Below are 19,189 nucleotides of genomic sequence, written 5' to 3'. Positions count from 1 at the left end.
GTCTTTGAAACCTGGTCTTGTGTTCAGTAATTAAAGTCGTGAAAAGGCCCTGGCGACATCAGCAAGCCCAGGGCTCAGACACTTAATCCAACAGTCACAGTAACAATGCTTCTGCCACCTGTCAGCTCTGAGCCTTCACTTGCTCAGCTCCCGCGGATCTCCTACGGAGACTTGTCACAGTTACTGTCCCCACTGAAGGAATCTCTTACCTAGTCATTAAAAGCCACACTGAAATCCTAATCAACTACCCTAATCAACATTTCTTCTTGATGTCCTATCTTTAGTATTATGTAGAGGAGGCTCAGGCACATTTCTAGGCACTTAAAGATCCCCCCGCCCTGCCGCCAACACTCGTGTTTCTCAAAGGGTGAGACTCAGGGCACCTTCATTGATTCTGCTGGGCCACAGGCCAGACCGATCAGCACTCCATTCTCTGACTCCCTGCGTTAGGGCTAAGGAAACTGCTTGCCAGAAAGCTCCTGGGTGATCCTTCCATGTGCCAGAGTGGGAGTCCCACTGCCCCAGAAAGTGATTCTCCTTGTTCCACAACACAGTCAGAACACTTTAGAACAAAAAGGAAAGGAAAGGCCTGGGAAATGCAGTTCAGTGTAGCTGCTAGCTCCCAGCAAATCTGTGATATAGCTGGCTTCATCCTGGCATTTCCTCACTCACTAGCCTTGGGTTTTAGAGTTAGCATTGGGGGAGTAAGGTGGATTTTTCTAGCCAGGAAAATTCACAGGATTCCTTAAAGCAGTGAACAGGGACAGTATCTTGTTGGCACTTCCTTCCAGAGGAAACTGTCTCTGGGATCTCTGTTTAAAACCACCACCTCAGCTTCTCAGAGCCCAGAAGGAAGAAACTGCCACAGGAAACACAGTGGGCCTGGGCCCAGGGGCCAGACACCTTCTTCCAGCTGCAAAGTCGGGCTCTGTCCAAGGCCGTGGCTTCTATGTGATCACACAATGCCGGCCAATTGTGCTCACTCATCACAGTAAAACCTGAGTCCTTGCTGCTCGCACCCCCCCCCCCATACACTTAAATGACTCACCATAATGGAGGTCAACAGGGCGCCTAGGCATGTCCCTCACCCAACACTGCCCATTGACTGGAGCCCAGCCCACTGAGCAGACTAACTGTTAAACACCCCACAACCACAAGCACCAAGGGAAACCTGCCTCATGTGGTTTGACCCCAGACTTGGGAAGGCACAAGCAGACCCGAAAGGCCTTTCGGAGGTTTTGTCTCTCTCCCTCTTGTCCCTCCTTCCCCAGCCACTGGGAACAACTGCCACCCAAGGACATGGTGCTCTGGAGACAAAGCCCTTTTTCCTGATGCTCTCTTTCAGACCTTTGAACTTCACTGCTCTAATGGACCTGAACTGTCCATGTTACCAAACCCAACCGGGCCATGGGCACCCATCAGAGAAAAAGGGAGGAGCTGGAGACACCCTAGGAGGCAAGAGTCAGAAGTCCCAGGATGCCCCAGACCACCCCGCAGCCTTCAAAGCTTGTCCTGCACCTGCACCCTTGGCCTGCAGTGGTGGCGGGACCTGGCCACCCCTGGGGCTCCCCCACCTGCTTTCCTTAGTCTGTGTGCTGCTGGGGCAAGACCAATTCCAAGGTCACCCTTGGCTACTCAGCCTCCCAGGTGGTTTCCAGAAAGCTGGAAGACCCGGCAAAATCTCCCCGGCCTGTCCCTTTGGCGTTAGTCCCACTTGCCTTTGTCAAGGCCACTTATTTTCCGCAGCCCTCTGTGTCGGCTTGACAGGTCCCAGACCAAGCGCCCTCCTTATCCCAGGGAAACCAGAGCCCCTCCTGTCTTCCCTTCTCAGTCCCTCAGCTCCTTCATCGGCAGGAGGAGCACGGACAGTAGAACCAACCTCACTGAACCCTTCTGAGGAATAAAGCAGTTACACGTGTCAAGTGCTTGGGACAGTAAGGAGCCAGTAAGTGTGGGCAGGGATGATTTACAAGCAAGAGCCAGTTTAAGATTACTGAGTGCTGCTGAAGCCATGAATTCCTTTCCTTTGCCAGCAGACCCCGTGGCACTCTGACGCCATGGGCGCTCACCTCCCAATCCCACAGACGGCGGGGACTCCTGCCAGGCGGGGTTCTCACTCCGGTGGGACAGTGTCTGCATGGGAGCATCCGGGGAGAACTCAACCCTTAGATCTAAAGAAACACAAAGAAATAAACGATATCCCTCTGGCTCTGGAAGAATGCAGCCTGCTCTTGAGGGCCATGCCCATTTTGCTTCTTTTGACATCTTCCAAGCAGTAGTGAGGGAGTCCTAGCCTGGAGCCAATTATTTGTAGCACAGAAGGGCTTCTGTCTGCCCCCACCCTCTGCCGCTAAGTCTGGGGACAGTAAGGGATGGGGCTGGTGCAGCAGAATGGAGAGATGGTCCCCGGGGCCCTGCTGACTGGCTCCTGCACAGAGAGAGGAGGGGAGCTCTCTGATCACAGCACCTCTGTGGGACAATGGTCATGAGAGGAAGGTTCCACTGGGGCAGAAGGGGAAGGGCTGTGGTTGCCTGTGTGCTCCAGGATAGAGGGACCCCAGGAAAGATGGCAGAGCTTCTACTTGTCCCCTGGGACTTTGTGTGTCCCTAGCATGTAATTCCTTCACATCTCCTGCCCAAACTCACCTGCCAGAAGCCCTGTTGTGCATCAGGGCTTTTCCAACTGGGCTTTTCCAACAAAGCGGGTTTGCAGTAGGGCCCTTCTCGAACAATCCTGGAAAGCAGGGAAGGAAGAAAAGAATGGAGAGGGAAGGAAAGGAAGAATGGGAGAGAAATGTCCCATCTGAGGACGGAGCTGGGGATGGGGTGGGAGCGAAGTCTGGAGAAAGTGAGGATTTAGAAAGAGTCCAAAGGGTGGGGAGCAGATAAAGTTCAGCAATAACAAGAAAAGAGCTATCAGGCCATGAGGAGACACAGAGAAACTGTACATGCAGGTTGCTAAGACAAGCCAACTGAAAAAGGCTACAGACTGATTGCAACTATATGGCCTTCTAGAAAAGGCAAAGCCAGGGAGACAGTAGAAGGACCAGCGGTTGCCAGGGCAGGGCAATGAACAGGCAGAGCACAGAGGATTTTTAGATCAGAGAAAAAGGGATATATGTCTTTATACGTTTGTTGAAACCCATGGAACGTACAAAGAGTGAACCTTAAACTATGGACTTCAGTTAATAAGGTATCAGTCCTGGTCCCTCAGTGGTAGCGAGTACACCACACTAATGCCACAACAGGGAAAACTACCGCGAATGCGGGATCTCTGTGCTTTCTGCTCTGGTTCCCTACCAACCTAAAACCATTCCTAAAAATAACATCTATTAATTAAAGATGGAAAAAAAAAAAAAAGAAAAAAAAGAAAAGAAAAAAAAAAGAAAAAAAGAAAAGCAAAATAAAACCCAAGTCAAAACCATCCCCCCTAAAGCAAAAACCAAGAAGGCTGTGTCTAGAACAGCAGCTCCCTCTGCAGACAGGACTGTCCCACTGCAGGCAGTGCCCCCTCCCGGCAAACAGGCCTCCAAGCAACTGCTTGAATGTTAGGAGCCAAAGCCAGGATGCACTCTGTGTCTGAGATGTGGCTGCGGCCTTCCACTCCACGCCCCCTCCCTCCCTGCCTCACGGAGTGACCTTCAGTAAGGCCATTTAATTGGTTTTCTTTTCCTTTACTTTCACGTAGGACTTGTCTTTCCGTAGTTTTGGTGCAAAAGCCAATCTGGCCAAAAGGATTTGGGGCAGCTGGCTGGTGAATGCTGGTGAAGTCTGCTCTTTAGATGAGGCACCAAAAAATGGCCTGCTTTGCTGGGGAGCACCCTTTCCTCCCTGCCATGATCTTTCCTTCTAACTTGAGTGCTTTTGGTCCAGGCTCATTCATGTCTCCAGTGGCACAGCCTGAGCCCAAGAGAGAGGCACTACTCACCCTCCCTCCCCCACTGGAGTTGGTCCCTCAGGAGAGGCCCAGCCAAAGCCCAGGCACCCCCAGAGTACCTGGAGGACTTCCTTCCTGAGCCCACGATCAGTGATGCTCCTTGTAGCCGGCTGGTCCAAAAGATGGTCGTTGGGGGAAACAGGCGTCTGTCACTGCATCTGGCCCCGGCCCCAGGGTTCACACTGTGTGGTGACAACAGTTTCTGGGTACTGGTCCACACCGGGTTTTCCAGCGTGGAGGGAGGAATAAACCCTCGGCTTCCATGGTGACCTGGAACAACTCAACATCTAGGCTCAGTACTCACACATTCGCTATCAGGGTTGCTGCCTTCGCGGCATTGGTGCTGGCAAGCACAGACTGGAAATGTGGGCACGGGCTCTCAGGCTGGGTTTGAATCTCATCTACTTACCGGTTATGCGACCTGCAGGAGGTTAAGTGCTCTACACTTTGATTTCTTTGGAAATGGGTGTTATGATCTGGTCTCACAGGAGACCTAAGGGAAAACCATGCCAGCAAAGGAAGGGATACCTTGTGGCTGTTAACATGGGCTCATCTCCCTGCCCTTTTCCCCAACCCCCACAAAAATGAAGCCTCCCTCATTACACCCAGGCTTAGCTTCCTGTGGATCTAGAATCAACAGACAGTCCTCAGAATCACCATAGGGCAGCTCTGGGCTAGGAACCGGACTGAAAATTGAAGTGGGTGGGGAGGGAGGGAGGGAGGAAATAGGATCCTTCTGGGATTCTTGCCCAGTGCAGGGAACCGACACTGAACGGCCAGAGACACAAATGGCGCTCAGGGGTCAGAAGACAGAACAGGCTGGGAGGGAGAAGGTCATAGGAAGATTTTATAGTAAACTCAGGGGGTTGACAGGGGTGTGGGAGGCATCTCCGCAAAGTAGGGGGTGTAAATGAGCCGTTGCCTGGACCACAGCCTCACAGAGGTGCCAGAACTGGGCACAGAACACCCGTAGGCGGGGGGGCCCACCCCCTGGACGCTCACTGCAACCAGGCACGTTCATCTCTGTTTATTTTTTCAAAACAAAACTAAAAATCACCACTCAAAATATCTGAGAAGAGTGCTCAGCTCAGTCACAGTTAAAAGCTTTATACAATCGGCAGCCAGAGCGTCATGGACCAGTCATTAGTCAGAGACAAGCGCTTCTGGCACAACTCAGACCCGGCCTAGCAGGTTGAGACCACCCTCTCCAGCCCCAACAGCCCTGTCACGGTTCTGTGCACGCCGCCACCCAGGGGCGGCGGCTGGCCGGCCTGCGTCTGTGGGAGTAGACGACAGCCCCAGATTATAAGACACCTCGGTCCCCCACTGTGCTTCTGATGGGATCTGCCCCATGAGAGGTCCAAGAACGTCCACAGAGAAGGCAGGCAGGTCGAGGCCCAGGGGCTAGTGTTGTCAGGCCCAAGACCATGACGCAGTTCTGGCTCCGCGTCTTCACCTGGAAGGGTGGATTCCCCTGCCTGGGGCCCTCCAGACTCAGAGATGGAGAGACGTCTGGGTGCCGTCATCGCTCGTGCTTAACGTTGGCTTCACTTCGCTCCAAGGTGACCCCGTTGCCGTTCCGAGGGCCTTCCTTCTTGTTCCAATCCTTTTCAGCATAGAACTCAGCGAGCACGGGGCAGTGCTCAGAAGCCACTCCGCCCCAGGACCAGTTATCGGGAATCCAAGGGTTCGTGAGGCCTTCTCTCACTACAGCCCAGTGACCTGGAGGGGGAGGGAAGAGAGACCCCGGGATCAGGCCTGGGGTTGGCTGGGGCCACGGACCGGCGGGTGGAGACCTCTGCTGCAGCTGGGAGCCAGGATGCCCTGTCAATACCTCTCAGCTTGCCGGTGCAAACAACAGGTTTCGGCCAATGTGATCTGGACAAGCGAGGGCTTACTGTGTAGGCACCGAAGTCCCCCGGAGGCTGGCCTCCCACTCACTGCCATACCCATCGGCCTATGGTTGACCTCCTCCTCACCATACACCTCTTCTAATCTGAGCAACAAGAATAAATTTCTGACGCAGGGTCAAATGTCTCTCAGAGACATGATATCTCATCGCGGTTTTGATTTGCATTTCCCTGACGATGAGTGATGTTTGAGTGTCTTCTCATGTACACAGTGACATTTTTTCCAAAGAAGTCCTACAAATTGCCTATTCAGTTCTTTCACTCCTCCCCGCACCTGAGTTTCTAGAATTTCGCAGCAAGGAGACCGATGAAATCATTTCTAATTTCCTTCTGGCCCTGTGTTCTCTTTTGATGAGAGCATGCCCTTCTGGCATCCTGGGCATCCTGAGGCAGCCTGGGGCCAGCCTTTGGCGAGCAGCGCCTTTCCACAAACCGTGTCTCACAGAGTTGGATGATAGCCAATCCTCCTGAGACCCATTCCTTTACCTGCAGACCCGCCCCCAACACAGTCCAACGGAAACCAGCACCCAGAGAGAGGTGCAAGAAGCTGGTGACGCAGCCTGGACTGGAAATTCTGCTGAGGAGCTCAGTGCTGGCTGCCCACGAGGTGCTCCCAGGCCAACTCCAGAACGGGCGCTTTCACAGATTTTAAATGTCTCACTGAAGTAGAATATGGATAACGTGCTGGGACTTAGCAAAGCGGCCAGGCAGGATGGAGAACCACAGTTCCTGCTGTTCATCAAAAGACACTGCCTGTCACTGCCCTGTTTCTGACTAATATTTGCTGGCCCACAGTCAGCTCAGCAGGCTACTGGTTTGGGGGTTCCTGGGGCTGCTTTGCTGCGCTGAGATTACCCACCACACCCCAGTCCTCATGAGGTCCAGGTCCAGCATCCTACCACAATGCTCTGAGACGTCTCCGCTTGTCCTCAACGGCAGCTCGTTGGGGCACCGATAGCACTTTGGGAAACCACAGGCCACAATAAAGCGCCTGAATATGAGGAGGCTTGAGGAATGTTTGCTAAATGACCAAGTGTCCTTAAAATTAGAGTAAGGTATGGGCTCCTCTCAGAACTGGTACTCTGCTGGCCTCTACCCAGGTTTGCCCCTGCTGAAGATCAGTGAATGCCTTTTCACCATTTTTCATGGCCCCCCTTCACTCCTCAGAGTGGCTGTTTGAATGATGGTTACAGAGGAGCCTAAACTATATATAATCCTGTAAATCACCCACAGAGAACATAGGAGAACTCCTGACCAGAGTCATCAAACCAAAGGATCTGGGACGATCAGTTTGGACAAGTCTCTCTTACATTTCTGAGCAGGACAAAGACTGAGGGACTTCTGCTTTACCTGTGAAGACCTTCTTTAAGCTTTTACTGATCCAGATGTTGTCTAGAGACTTCGAGCCTTGGGGATTCTTGGTGCTGATGTTGGTGAAGGTGTGGGCAGGGACTAGGTGGTAGAATTTTTCTTTCCTCAAGATATCACAGTCACTGCTCTCAGGACCCTGGCCGAAGTCCCCTAAAACAATCATGTCTTTTTCTCCTGCAGGTGGAAAGAAGGAGAAGCAGGCATTTAAGAGGTGCTGGGAGGTCGAAACAAAACTGATCACAGCCCACAAAGTGGGATCTCGATTCTCTGATTGGACTCTGCGGGGTCAGGAGTGCATCTATCTGGTTCTCATTCTTCCATTTTTTCTAAATACCTTGTGCAACCAACAAACCAAAAAAACCGAAAACCAAAAACTGAAAACAAAAACAACAACAACAACACAAACTCCCAACATGCTCACAAGACTTTAGAGCAGATTAGTAACACATCTGGAAAAGGGGAGCTGGAGGATGCAGAGATCACCCCTGTTCCAGCTCATGTGATCCAAATTTCATGGCAGAAAAAGCCTGAGGGTCTTGACTGGATATTTCATAAGAGCTTGACAAACGCTCCTTGGGCACGGTGGGGAACACCGTGCAAAGACAGAAGATGGTGGCCATCTACATGTCAAGGAGAGAGGCCTCAGGAGAAACCACCCCTGCCCACATCTTGTTCTCAGACTTCCAGCCTCCGGGACTGTGAGGAAATACATTTCTATTGTCTAAGCCACCCAGACTGCTATATTTTGTTATGGTGGCCCTAACCGACGAATACAGGGCCAGAGTGGAAATGTTTTCTCTTTAGAGTATTTTCAACATCTCTACCATTGTTTGATGTACACTAGAGTAAGTGGAGTCATCACAAAGTACTTCCTAGACGGAGCAGACATTCCGAGAAGACACTGGACCCCAGCTAGGCTCTTGGATTCCCATTATCTTGGCCTAACCATCCCTTCCTGTCTTCAGGTTCCCTCAGGGAAGACACATTATTTGGGGAGCAGGGTTCCCGTCCTAACTAGCAAGGGAGGCTTTGAGGAAAGCAGTTCATGAATGAGAGCCAAAGGTATCTGAGACACTCAACAAATTTTTTTCTTGAACGCCAATATGTTGCAGCAATAATGGCTAGAAGCAAAGAAATCTGAAGTGAAATAACACAAGTCACCAGCAGAGGGCACTTGGGCACTGCAGTGGTCACTCCCCTACCGAAGGAGGCCAAGGGGAAGTAAGACTCTCCCTCCGCCCCACTGTGTGACGGTACCTCCACGCCACAACTCAACAACCTTGGTGCCCAGAGCAGGGCAAGCTCTCGCTGTCTTGAGAAATCAGGGCCAACCTCAACAGGAAAGCAGACTTCAGAACGCCTACCCGACTGGTCAGACCTATCCAAGAGCCCTCACCTGGTGCAGGCCCCTCTCCATAGGTAAGGAGCTAGTCTCTGAGACGCTGAATGGCTCGCTCCAGTGCATCAGACCAGCCCTCAAGTCCCCGGCTGTTCACAAAGCGCTAGAACAGCAGAGCCACAGGGACATGGGTGGTGCTCCTCACAAAATCCCCCATGCCTGGAACGGGCCTGCTGCCTGGCAGACGGTTGATAAACACGTGTGCAATGAACTCGTGAATGAGGCGTGAGGAAAACCCCAGAATGCAGACGAACTCTTTGAAAGGAAAGAACGATGCTGTATTTACTAAATGATAAGAAAAACTGAAGGTTAAGAGAACGGAGGCAGAACATTCCATACAATGGGAAGTTTTCATTGGGAGGCACACCTGAAGACGTCTGGGCCAAAAAGGCAATTCTGAAACCAGGTGAGATGCTGGTGTCAAAGGTCAAAAAACCCAGCTCTGTGTAACTTCAAGAATGAAAATAACAGCTCCTTTTCTGAAGGGGCACATCTGGGTCCCCCACGACTTCTCTGCTTTCCTTTAAATTGGTGGCACTGAGGACATCAACATGGTCCTTGCCTCTGAGAAGAGGAGGCCTGAACCCCCCAAAACACCATCTGCCTGGGATCCCCAGGAGTGGGCTCCTTGGTTCTCAGGAGTGAGGGAAGAATGCCTGGGGCCGATTTCCTCAGATAGTGACAGATATGCAGAATGCCAGGGGCAACAGCAGGAGCTGGTCCCCACTGAGGGATGGTCCAACCCAGACGCCAGGCATTACCACGCACTGTGTTTCAGTCTAGCGGAGTTCACAGAGTGAGCCCCAGGGCTCACAGAGTGAGGCCCTGAAAGAAGAACACGCCAACAGAGGCCTGGCATACATGCTCATGTCAACCCAGACACACATTCCAGACAAAGGCAGAAAGGCCCAGCGTTTGCTAATCAAATCGCTTCTGTTTGCTCTGATGCAAGGATGTGGAATAAAAAAGCTTCGTCTTTGTTTTAGCTCTGCCACCTCTGCAAATAATGGATTTGTCCTTGCACCTGGGGCAGGCTGGAGGGCTTCCAGAACCCCTGGGTCTGCTGTGTCACCTGTTCACTGGTTATCAGTTAGAAACACAAGGGTGCAGGGAACAGGAGTCACCGTCCATACCTGGACAAGCCAAGGTGAGCCAGGCTGTAGGTCAACAGTCCCCTTGGCAATTTGGTACAATGACCTGCGTACTCCTAAGTGTCAGAAAGAAGCAGTGAGACGTTACCAGAGAAGTTATGAACCGGAATTTCTGCTTTCTACTCCTACATACAGGCAAAGAAGGGCTTGAGGTGGAGAAGGACAGAAACGTCCACAGATTTTAAAAGCCATCAGGTCATCCTTTTTAATAGGTTAGAAACCAGCTGTGTGTAAACAATTTCCCATAGGGTTGCTTCTTGGATGGGGTATCTTGGCTTAAGCTTTTTTTTTTTTTTTAGCCCCCCAAACTCCTAAATAGAATGTTGGCCACAGCATATCCTGGTTCAAATGTAAGTTGTCCATCAATGCTCAGAGCAGCATTCCTCACAACAGCCAAAAGATTGAAGCTGCCCAGGGATCCATCCATCAGCCAGCGAGTGGATAAACGAAATTCAGTAGACAGACAACAGAATAAATAGTATCCGGCCTGAAAAAGGAAGGAAACTCTGACACGGACTACACCATGGACGAACCATAAAGACCTAATGTAAGCGAAGCCAGCCAGAAAAGGACAAACATTGCCCAATTCCAACTTAGCAGAGGTACCTGGTGTAGCCGAATTCAGAGCCAGGAAGGAGAAGGGCGGTCGCCAGGGACTGAGGATGGGGGCAGCGGGGAGTTGGTGCTGAATGGACACAGAGTTTCAGTTTGGAAAGAAGAAAATGTTCTGCAGACGGATGGAGGGCGTGGTTGTAAGACCATGTAAATGAATTTAACACCACGGAACCGTACACTTAAAAATGGTGAAGAAGGTCACTGTCATGTCAGATATACTTTACTATAACCAAGACACCTTTTTAAGATGCAAATTTATAATAGGACCTAATTATTTTTTAAAAAGATTTTCTTTATTGATTTCACAGAGAGAGATCACAAGTAGGTAGAGAGGCAGGCAGAGAGAGGAGGAAGCAGGCTCCCTGCTGAGCAGAGAGCCCAATGTGGGCTCCATCCCAGGACCCTGGGATCATGACCTGAGCTGAAGGCAGAGGCTTTAACCCACTGAGCCACCCAGGCGCCCCGACCTAATTATTTTTATAGCCGGATGCTCATGAATCACCCACGTGAGGGGCTGATCTAGCATGCAATAGGCTTAGAAAACTAGAGAATATCGGCGAGCATGGAAGAGAATTCCAGACCTCCAGCCAGAAACCCTCACCTAGAGAAGGGCAGGGCTCTCAAGAACCCCACCAAGCTGACAACAGCCCATTCTTCGCAGCAGTGACAACGCTTCCTTCCCGGTAAACCCTGCACACAAGAACTTTCTGTAAGGCTGGGCCAGAGCCTGGACCCAGAGAACCGACTTCCTCCCGAAGCTCTGCTCTTCTCAGTGTTCTGGTATTTTCTGAGTCAGTTCCTGCCTGCTGAGCCCCTACTATGTGCCTGGTTCATCCATAGACAGTTACCGTGCCCACCAGGCATCCCGGGGAGGGGGGCACCGGCCATCCCCCGACCAGACAGGCTTCAAGTGGTGTGGGGGGCTCATCCAGGTCCTACCACTACGAAGGAGCAAAGATGAACAAGCAGATTTTCTGAGAGCACCAGGGCTCCTTCAGGGTCACCTGCACCCCACGAGGAAGAAAAAGCCTACAGGCGCTCATCAGTACTTCCCCGGTCCCCTGTCACCCATGGTCTCTCTCTCACAAGACGAGCACGTGTGAATCTGCAGGTGGCACCCCCACAGGGGCAGCTGAACCAGGAGGACGGGTCACGAGGGAAGGTATCCTCCCCCCACAATCTTTCCATCAAAGGGAGGTTAGAAGGACCCCAAAGCTGATACCACAGTACATGTGTGGTAGACCCGCCGAGACAGATGTCACCCTGCCCAGGGATGGTGGTCTTCTGTGCCCTCAAGATACACCACTGCCAATAGCTGGGTCAGCCTAAGGGGTGGGAGCGATGCTTGGAAGAGGCCACTCGGTGCCTGCCCTTCAGAAGTGGGAGCCGTGGGCCCAGTCACAGAGAAAGAGTGTTTCCTACCTTTCAGGGTTTCCTGCAAGGTCTGCACAAAGCTGGCCAAGCGGTGGCTGTCACTGTGATTCCTGCTCGGATTCTCACTCCCCGGCAGGATCAAGGCTGACAGGTGAAGGTTCACAAGGGTCAAGTCGTTGCTTCCCACCTGAGGCGAGGGGAGACAAAGCAGCAGGCACAGGCTTAGACGTCCCTGCTGCCCATGTTCGTGGCTCCCCACTTACCAACAGCTTCTCGCACCATGCCGACAACGGTGAACGCAGCCCAGGCTGGCTTACACCCCAAGGGTTAAGGTGGTCCAGGGTTGGATTTTTTTTCTGAGGCACCCGGAGGACCGAAACCTATCTTGTTCTGTCAGTCCACCCCCCACCCCCACCATATCACATCCCCTACTCCAGCTGAGGGTCTGGAAAACCAGGCACATCTGGAAATATCAGGTTTGGGGTTTTGTTTTTTTCCTTCTAAGCAACGACGGAGAAGGAGGCGGCGGCAATTCCAGCAGCTGGTTGTTAACCAAGACTGGGTTCTTACCCTCTAGGACAGGCTGAGGTCCCTCTGCCAGGACCCTCTTCTGGGACCCACTTCCTTCCCCAGCCAGCCCATCCACCCCTCTGCCTTCTCTTCCCTCCAGAGACTGCTCTGCCCTGATGCTCACTTTCACCGGATTTCAGATGTGTCAAATGGGGAAGGTGGCCGAGCCTCGGCAGCACAGGCTATGCCCAGTCTGCACCCCCGGGGTGCGTGCCGCGGCGGGCAGGTGCAGGGACACGCCCTCAGAGCCGGTCTCCTGAGTACGCGGCGCTGCTCAGCTGCTCAGGCTTTGGCAATCCCGCCCTCCCGTTTGTCGTGGCAACAAACACGAAACACTGCCGGGGAGGAAGGGGGTGTAGGGGGAGCCCCCGGGAAGTGGAGCCTGCCAGTTTCATCTTACACATGTGACCCTGGTTTGCCCACCGCCCCCCCTCCCCCAGCCTGGACCGCTGTCAGCAGCGGTGGCTCTGACCACAGAGGAACCACCACGAGGCCACAGGCTGGGAAATCCAGCCTGGCTGGGGGCTGAAGGCCTGTCTACGCACTTTGGAGGATCTGCGCCAGCAAATGAGGACACGGTAGCATTTTCTCGTTGGCCACTAGAAGCAGCCAGCCTGTGAGAGACACTGGTTGGTCCGGCTGTGGCCTTGTCAGGTCAGAGCAAGCATCACCACTTTACGTAAATGAGAAACCCAGTGTGGTGTGAGGGGGACCTAAATATGGTAAGTGGCTGATTTTCCACCTCAGTCTCCTAAGCACAACCTGCAGATGCCCCAGGTGTGTGGGCACACACAGAACCCCAACAGCCTTGCAGCCAGGAGCAAGAGTAGGGCTAGACCCCCACCAGAGCCAACGCGGTGCCCCAAACATGGGCCTCCCCAGCCAGGGGCTGCCAGACACCACGCTGTGGCTGGAGGGAATGCGCAGGCTCCAGAGCCCCTCTGGAGCACACAGAAGGAGGGGGGAGCTCAAACACCCAGCAGTGGCTTGCTAGGCTCTGTGCTGGGGGCCCACTCCCGCCCTGCCCTGTGATTTCACTGGAAGTGCCATGGGGCTCAGGTCAGCTGAGTGCCGACCTGCCAGCCTCTTCTCCCTCCTGAGTGTTCGCTGTTCAGGTACACCCCCCAGGGATGGGGGCGGGGGGGTATCAGAGAGAGCCCTCAGATCAGTCTCCCTGCTGCTCCCCCTGTTCTCCCTGACCCCACAGCCCAGAAGCTCCTTTAGAATCCCCTCTGAACCCAGTGACCCCTTGAAGGTGAGCCCCTTCCCCATAGTCAGGAGAAGGGGTCCCCAGACAAGGGTGCTGTCCTCTAATCCAGTGATTTCTAAATGTCAGAGGGATGAAGAAGCCCTAAAGTTGTCTTTGAAAAATGGGCCATCCCGGGCCCTAACCCAGAAATTCCGTGTGTTTGGGGTGGGGTCCAGGAACCCCTGAATTTTTTTAAGGATTTTATTTATTTGACAGAGGGATGGACAGAGAGCACAAGTAGGCAGAGCAGCAGACAGAGGGAGAGGGAGAGGGAAAGGCAGGTTCTCTACTGAGCAGGGAGCCTGATGTGGGGCTCAATCCCAGGACCCTGGGATTATGACCTGAGCCCAAAGGCAGCTGCTTAACTGACTGAGCCCCCCCAGGTGCCCCAGGAATCCCTGATTTTAAGAAAATCTCCCCAGGTGATTCTGATGTGTATTAGGTTTGGGAGCCAGCCGCCTGTTCTCCTTCCTGTCCAGATGCCAGAGTTGTCAGAGTCCCCCAGAATCCTCTTCATTCCTGCCCTGGACAGGTTCATCAGCCAAGGAAACCCCAAGAGTATGTGCTGACCTGACCGTGGGACAGAGTAGATGAGGCTGCTCTGGATCACAGTTTAGAATGGGACCACCCCCCCCAACCCCATTTTAGAAGTAGACCTTCACAGCAACACAAATGGTACCTTGAACCGTGCAAGGTACGGGCTGGGCCCCAGCGGCTTCCCATGCCCATTACCAGGCGAATTTTCCTGCGAGCTGGCGTCTCTCAGCTCCACACCGGCCGTGGTATCCCACAGGAATCCAGAGAACCCAGCCCCCTGCAGGAGAAGAGAAGGCATCACTTAGTTTGGAGACCAGTCTCCTTCCTGGAAGGGCTCAGCCCCAACCTGGGGAGAGAGGCGGAGAAGCAGGGAGGAGGCAGGGGGACTCTGCACTGGGTCCTGAGATCATATGTGCAGGGACTGCTTCTGAAACACAAGCATACGCCAAAAGCCACAGCATGTTCCTTCCTGCCTGCTGCCCCAGATTTCCCATGCTGCCAATTTGTTTTAGGTGTAGCTGGGGCAGGAGAGGGGGGCGGGGGCTCTTATCTTTTGGGGAGTGAAAGGAGGGGAAGCCCTGATTAAGCAGAGAGTCATCTTCCTAATCATCACAACCCATGCGATGGACACTCATACCCCTCTCCACCAGGCAGGGACTCAGCTGCTCAGAGAGGTTAAGTAACTACCCTAAAATCCCACAGCTGGTAAACAGCAATGTTGAGAATGAAGCAGAAGACTCCGAAGGCCGGGCTTTGCTTACTGATGAGCTGCAGCTTCCCATCACCAGTACCCGGCACCTCCTGGATCCTCCATAAATACCTGCTGGGCAGATGGAGGTCAGCGCTAGCAGTCCCCACGATTCAGAATCTGTCAAGGGCATTCTGCGGGTGGACGGGGCCCACACAGGGGCCTGCAGCCCCGGGATGGAGGCCTGTGAGGGTCAGCGAGGGGGTGGCAGGAATGTCCTGGGTCCTGGTGCTAACCACCACCCTCTCTGGCTACAGATGGGCCATTGTCAGTCTGCCAGCTTCTCGCCGCTATCCCTTCTGGAAAGAGGGAAAAGCTTCCTCTCCCCACTCCACCCCAGCAGCTGGAGGAGATTGGAGATGGGCAGTAGGATCTGTGGCATCACTGGAGAGGCCAGCAACACTTACTACTGAAGGAGAAGCAGCGACCCTGAACAGCTTAAGTGGCCTCTGCTGAGTCCCCGGCACCGCACGGTCCCAGCGCCATGCTTTGCTGGGCTTGCACCTCCACTAGCCCAACTCGAGGTGAGGAGGGAAAGCATCAATGGGCAACCGTGTTCTGTAAACTGTGCAGGTTGAGATTTAGAACCGCAGGCCTGCCTGCCCCCTGGAGAGAGCCCTAGTTTAAGAACTGGATGACCCGGATCTCAGGGCCACCTGTGTCACTCCGCCGTGGGGGCACGGAGCCCCCTGTTTTTCTCAATGTGTCTCCTCGGGTATATAGTGACGGAAGTGGGATTTTCCCCTTCTGCTGTGGAGGGTCGTCTTCCCATGTACTGATCCCCAAACAAGGTAGGACGCAGGTGCTCAGCCCCACTTCAGACCCTCCTGTGGCTCCCCGTGTGCCCTAGCCCCTGCCCGAAAAACCCGGCCAGCCAGGCACCTGCCTGTTCGGTCCGCCCTTCACACTTGCTCACCTGTGTGAGTACGGGGCGTTTCTGGGAGACTCTCCCGATCCCCTGGACCCAGGCAGCCCCTGGCTCGGGAAGAACTGGCCCAGCCCCTTCCGGGGCAGCGGGAGATCCCGTTAGAACCAGAGCGACAGCTGGGTGCGGGCCTGACCCCACCATGTCGCCACCGGAAGACCTTGGGGCAAATCGAGCTCCGTTTTCTCATCTACGGAGACGCCCCTCTGGCTATAGGGCGAGGACTGGAGACCCGAACAGAGGCGCCTGATGCCATTTTAGGCATTCGGGAAACGGGGTTTGCTGCGGCCACTTGCCCATGGTTGTCCAGGTAGAAGTGGAACGTGTGAGACTTGCAGATACAATTTGTTCAACAGCATTTAGAAACATTTTTGCTTATCTGTCCATATTTAAAAGTCAGGAAATTTCACATTAAAATCTAGATATTTGCATCTTTTGAGAGACTGGGAGATTTGTCCCCAAGAGGCCCTCCAGCTTCCATGGCAGCAAGGCCCCGATGAGCCAGCCGCTCCCCGAGACAGGTGCATGGACTTGTAGCTGGCACAGCCCGGCCAGCCTGCTGCCTCCTGTGGGCCCCACCAGGCCTGGCCTGTGTTCAGTTAATGGGGCATTGCAGTAAATCCTACAGCCACCCAGTGACTGGCTGAAGGAAGGAAAAACTGCTCCCATTTTAGAGATTAAGGAATTGAGGCTGAGAAGTTGCAGTGGCTTGAACACGGGTCTCCCTCCAATAGCACACCACCCTCCAACAGCCTTGCCACCCTGATCTGGAGCAGGGTTTCCCACCTTGTGCCTCCAGCCGGCTGTGAGCTCCTGAGAGGGGCCCCATCAGCTCAGCATGGATTCTACCCCTGGACTTGCAAGGACTACAAACAGGCAGGCCTGGGTCCCTGGGGCTGTGCTTCTCACTGATGTGTATCTGGCATGTGGCACAGTGCCTGGCACGTGGGAACATTTCTAACAATTTCTCAGTGGATAAATAGAGGGACTAGGAGAGCCTTGTGACCCTACATACATATAACATGCTATTTTTTTCTTAAAAAAAGGCAAGGTGGAATTATTTCTATATGGACTGAGAAGCGACAGCCATGGGCAACAGAGGTAAAGACGAGATACCTCCCAGTTTGGCTTAGTTTCCAGCCTATGGGGAAACAGACACTGGCTGCCAGCTATAGTAACCATTTATAGTCCTAAACATAAAACCCAGAGAAATCAGATTTAGATCACATTTTTAAATAGTAGCTTTAAAAAGAGAGCTTATTGTCCACAAATGAGAGCTTAATGTCCATAACATACTTTTAATCCAGTATGTATGTGTAATTTAAAAGCCCCATGTCTCAGGGTCACTCACATAAATACAATTCCTGTGTGTTTATAAACATGTGAGGTATACTAGAGAGAAAAAAAAATATGACATGCGCATTTATAGAAAAACTATGTACTGACAGTTTCTGACTCATGATGAACTATTGGAAGTCCATTTTAAGATCAAAACCCCACTAATATCAGACATTCCAAATGAGTGAAAACCGGCTGTGAATCTACCTGTATGAGTGACAGGTCCCCCTTCCATAATTTACCCACAGCCACAGGGGAAATGCCAGCAAAAGAACATTCAAAATGAGAATCTGCTCAAAATGTCCACAGAACATTTCCACGCGCGCAATTTCTACCACTGAAAGCAAATGCTTTGTGTATGAATCGAGCAAATCTGAAGTTTTCACTCAATGAACAATGGGCTCTCCACAAACTTGGCAGAGGATGGAACTGTGGAGACGGGATTAAGAGGACAAAGGACAGAAATACCCCATTTGCAGCGTTGGCTCCAGACAGGATTTCTCCTCTCCTCCCAACACCCTAAACTCCCATTTCCGTCTGGGCAGCGGTCCATTCCTGATCTAAACATGAAACAGGAACCAGGGCATTTTGAAATGAATGGCAAAGAGCTAAGAAATGTGCAGAAACACAGAATTGCTTCGAGGATGCTGGCAAAGGAAATTTGCAAATTCCTGTGATTAGGGAAAAAAGGAGGTTTCAGTAAGATGCAGACAAAATCCAGGTTTTGCAGAGGGAGGGTACCTTCTGGAGCTGAGTGGAGGGCATCTCAGCAACAATGGCCTTCCAGCATCCCCGGGGCCCCTTCCACTTGCGGATGTTGGGCAGGATAGGCTGGTTTAACTCCGCACAGAACTGCAAAGACAGAGCAACAAGTCGGTGTGTGTTCCTGCCCAAAGCTCCTAATAGCTGGTGGCAACAGGAGGGGCCAGGAAGTGCCTGACCCAGACTCATCGGCCTTATTTAAAGATTTTCGGACTTTCTCTGTGTTCTTAGGGATTGTGAAGACCCAGAGGACTCAAACGCCTCACAAATTAAAAAAGCAAACTATAAATTATACAATTATCACCTGGCGGGCTCTTAGTTCATAGAAATCAATTCTTTCTGTAGCATTCTCGCACAACTTGCACAAAACTAGCGGTCAGAATCCTTTTTAACCTTGTAAAACCAGTGGCTTCAAGGTCTTCAAGGGGGAGAGGGGGATGTGAGAGGGGGTCCAGGTGGGTATCAAATGGGGAGGGAGGAAGGAAGAGGAATTCAGTGTCTTTTCTCACCGGAGGCCTGCTTAGAGGTGGAAAAACGGACCCCCAGCTTCACCCCAAACTACCATACTGTTCACTTTGACGCTCTTCGGAGAAGGAAGCCTACTACCATGGCTACTGCACCACACATGTGTTCGCAGGGTCTGCTTCTTTTTGCTTATGCTTGTTCCACCAAAATGGCGGACCTGTGAAGCCACTGGGTCACCAAGGCCAAGGAAAACTGCCCAGGCCAAGTCAATGGGGAGTCAAGAAACAATGAGGAGTTAAGAAGCTATTTCAAAACATGGGGATCCGTTCCTCCTACTCTCTCCTCAAACGCAGCCCACACTCGGGAGGATTGTTCTTTTGAGGGGTCCCCACAATGTGTCAGTTTTTGAGGTCCTCCAACATCTGGCTCTGCTCCTTCCTGGTGACCCCGTCTGTCTGTCTGTTTGCTTCTTACACTCAGAGCAATGCCAGCCCCCTCTTTCTCTCTCTGCCCAGCCCTCACCACTCTCTCCTCTAGGAGCTGCCCTTAACTAGTCTTACTTAACTCCTCAGCTTTAGCTTAAACCTTCGTCCCCCACATCTGGGTCTGCAGCTCGGCTTTCTCTCCTGAGACTTGAAGGGCAGTTTAACAGCCCCTTTCACGTTTCCACCTGAAGGTCTCCACGAACCACAAACCCAGCAGGTCACAAAGAGACGAGCCCATCCCCCCTCTCCTGGTCCCACTCCCATCTCAGGTCCTGTCATGTCCATCCCTGCAGCTACTCAGACTCTTCCCTCCCCTCCCGGATCCCCTCCCTCACTGGGCCTGGCCCACCTGT

At 52.7% G+C, this 19,189-nt stretch overlaps 1 protein-coding gene across 1 annotated transcript in view; it reads right to left on the bottom strand.

Moving 5' to 3' along the window:
- Nucleotides 1-4,949: 4,949 nt before the first annotated feature.
- Nucleotides 4,950-19,189, bottom strand: part of EEPD1 (endonuclease/exonuclease/phosphatase family domain containing 1) — a 108,987-nt gene continuing 94,747 nt past the window's right edge. Inside the window, exons 4-8 of the mRNA XM_059171553.1 lie at nucleotides 17,866-17,976; nucleotides 14,256-14,390; nucleotides 11,806-11,944; nucleotides 7,198-7,392; nucleotides 4,950-5,659 (exon numbers count right to left, since the gene is read on the bottom strand). Coding sequence (XP_059027536.1) covers nucleotides 5,460-5,659; nucleotides 7,198-7,392; nucleotides 11,806-11,944; nucleotides 14,256-14,390; nucleotides 17,866-17,976 — 780 coding nt within the window. The 3' untranslated portion in view covers nucleotides 4,950-5,459. The remainder of the gene's footprint in view (nucleotides 5,660-7,197; nucleotides 7,393-11,805; nucleotides 11,945-14,255; nucleotides 14,391-17,865; nucleotides 17,977-19,189) is intronic.

The sequence above is a fragment of the Mustela lutreola genome, chromosome 4 (assembly GCF_030435805.1).
Source record: "Mustela lutreola isolate mMusLut2 chromosome 4, mMusLut2.pri, whole genome shotgun sequence".
In the NCBI taxonomy this organism is placed as follows: Eukaryota; Metazoa; Chordata; class Mammalia; order Carnivora; family Mustelidae; genus Mustela; species Mustela lutreola.
This window is presented reverse-complemented; position numbering and strand designations above follow the sequence as displayed.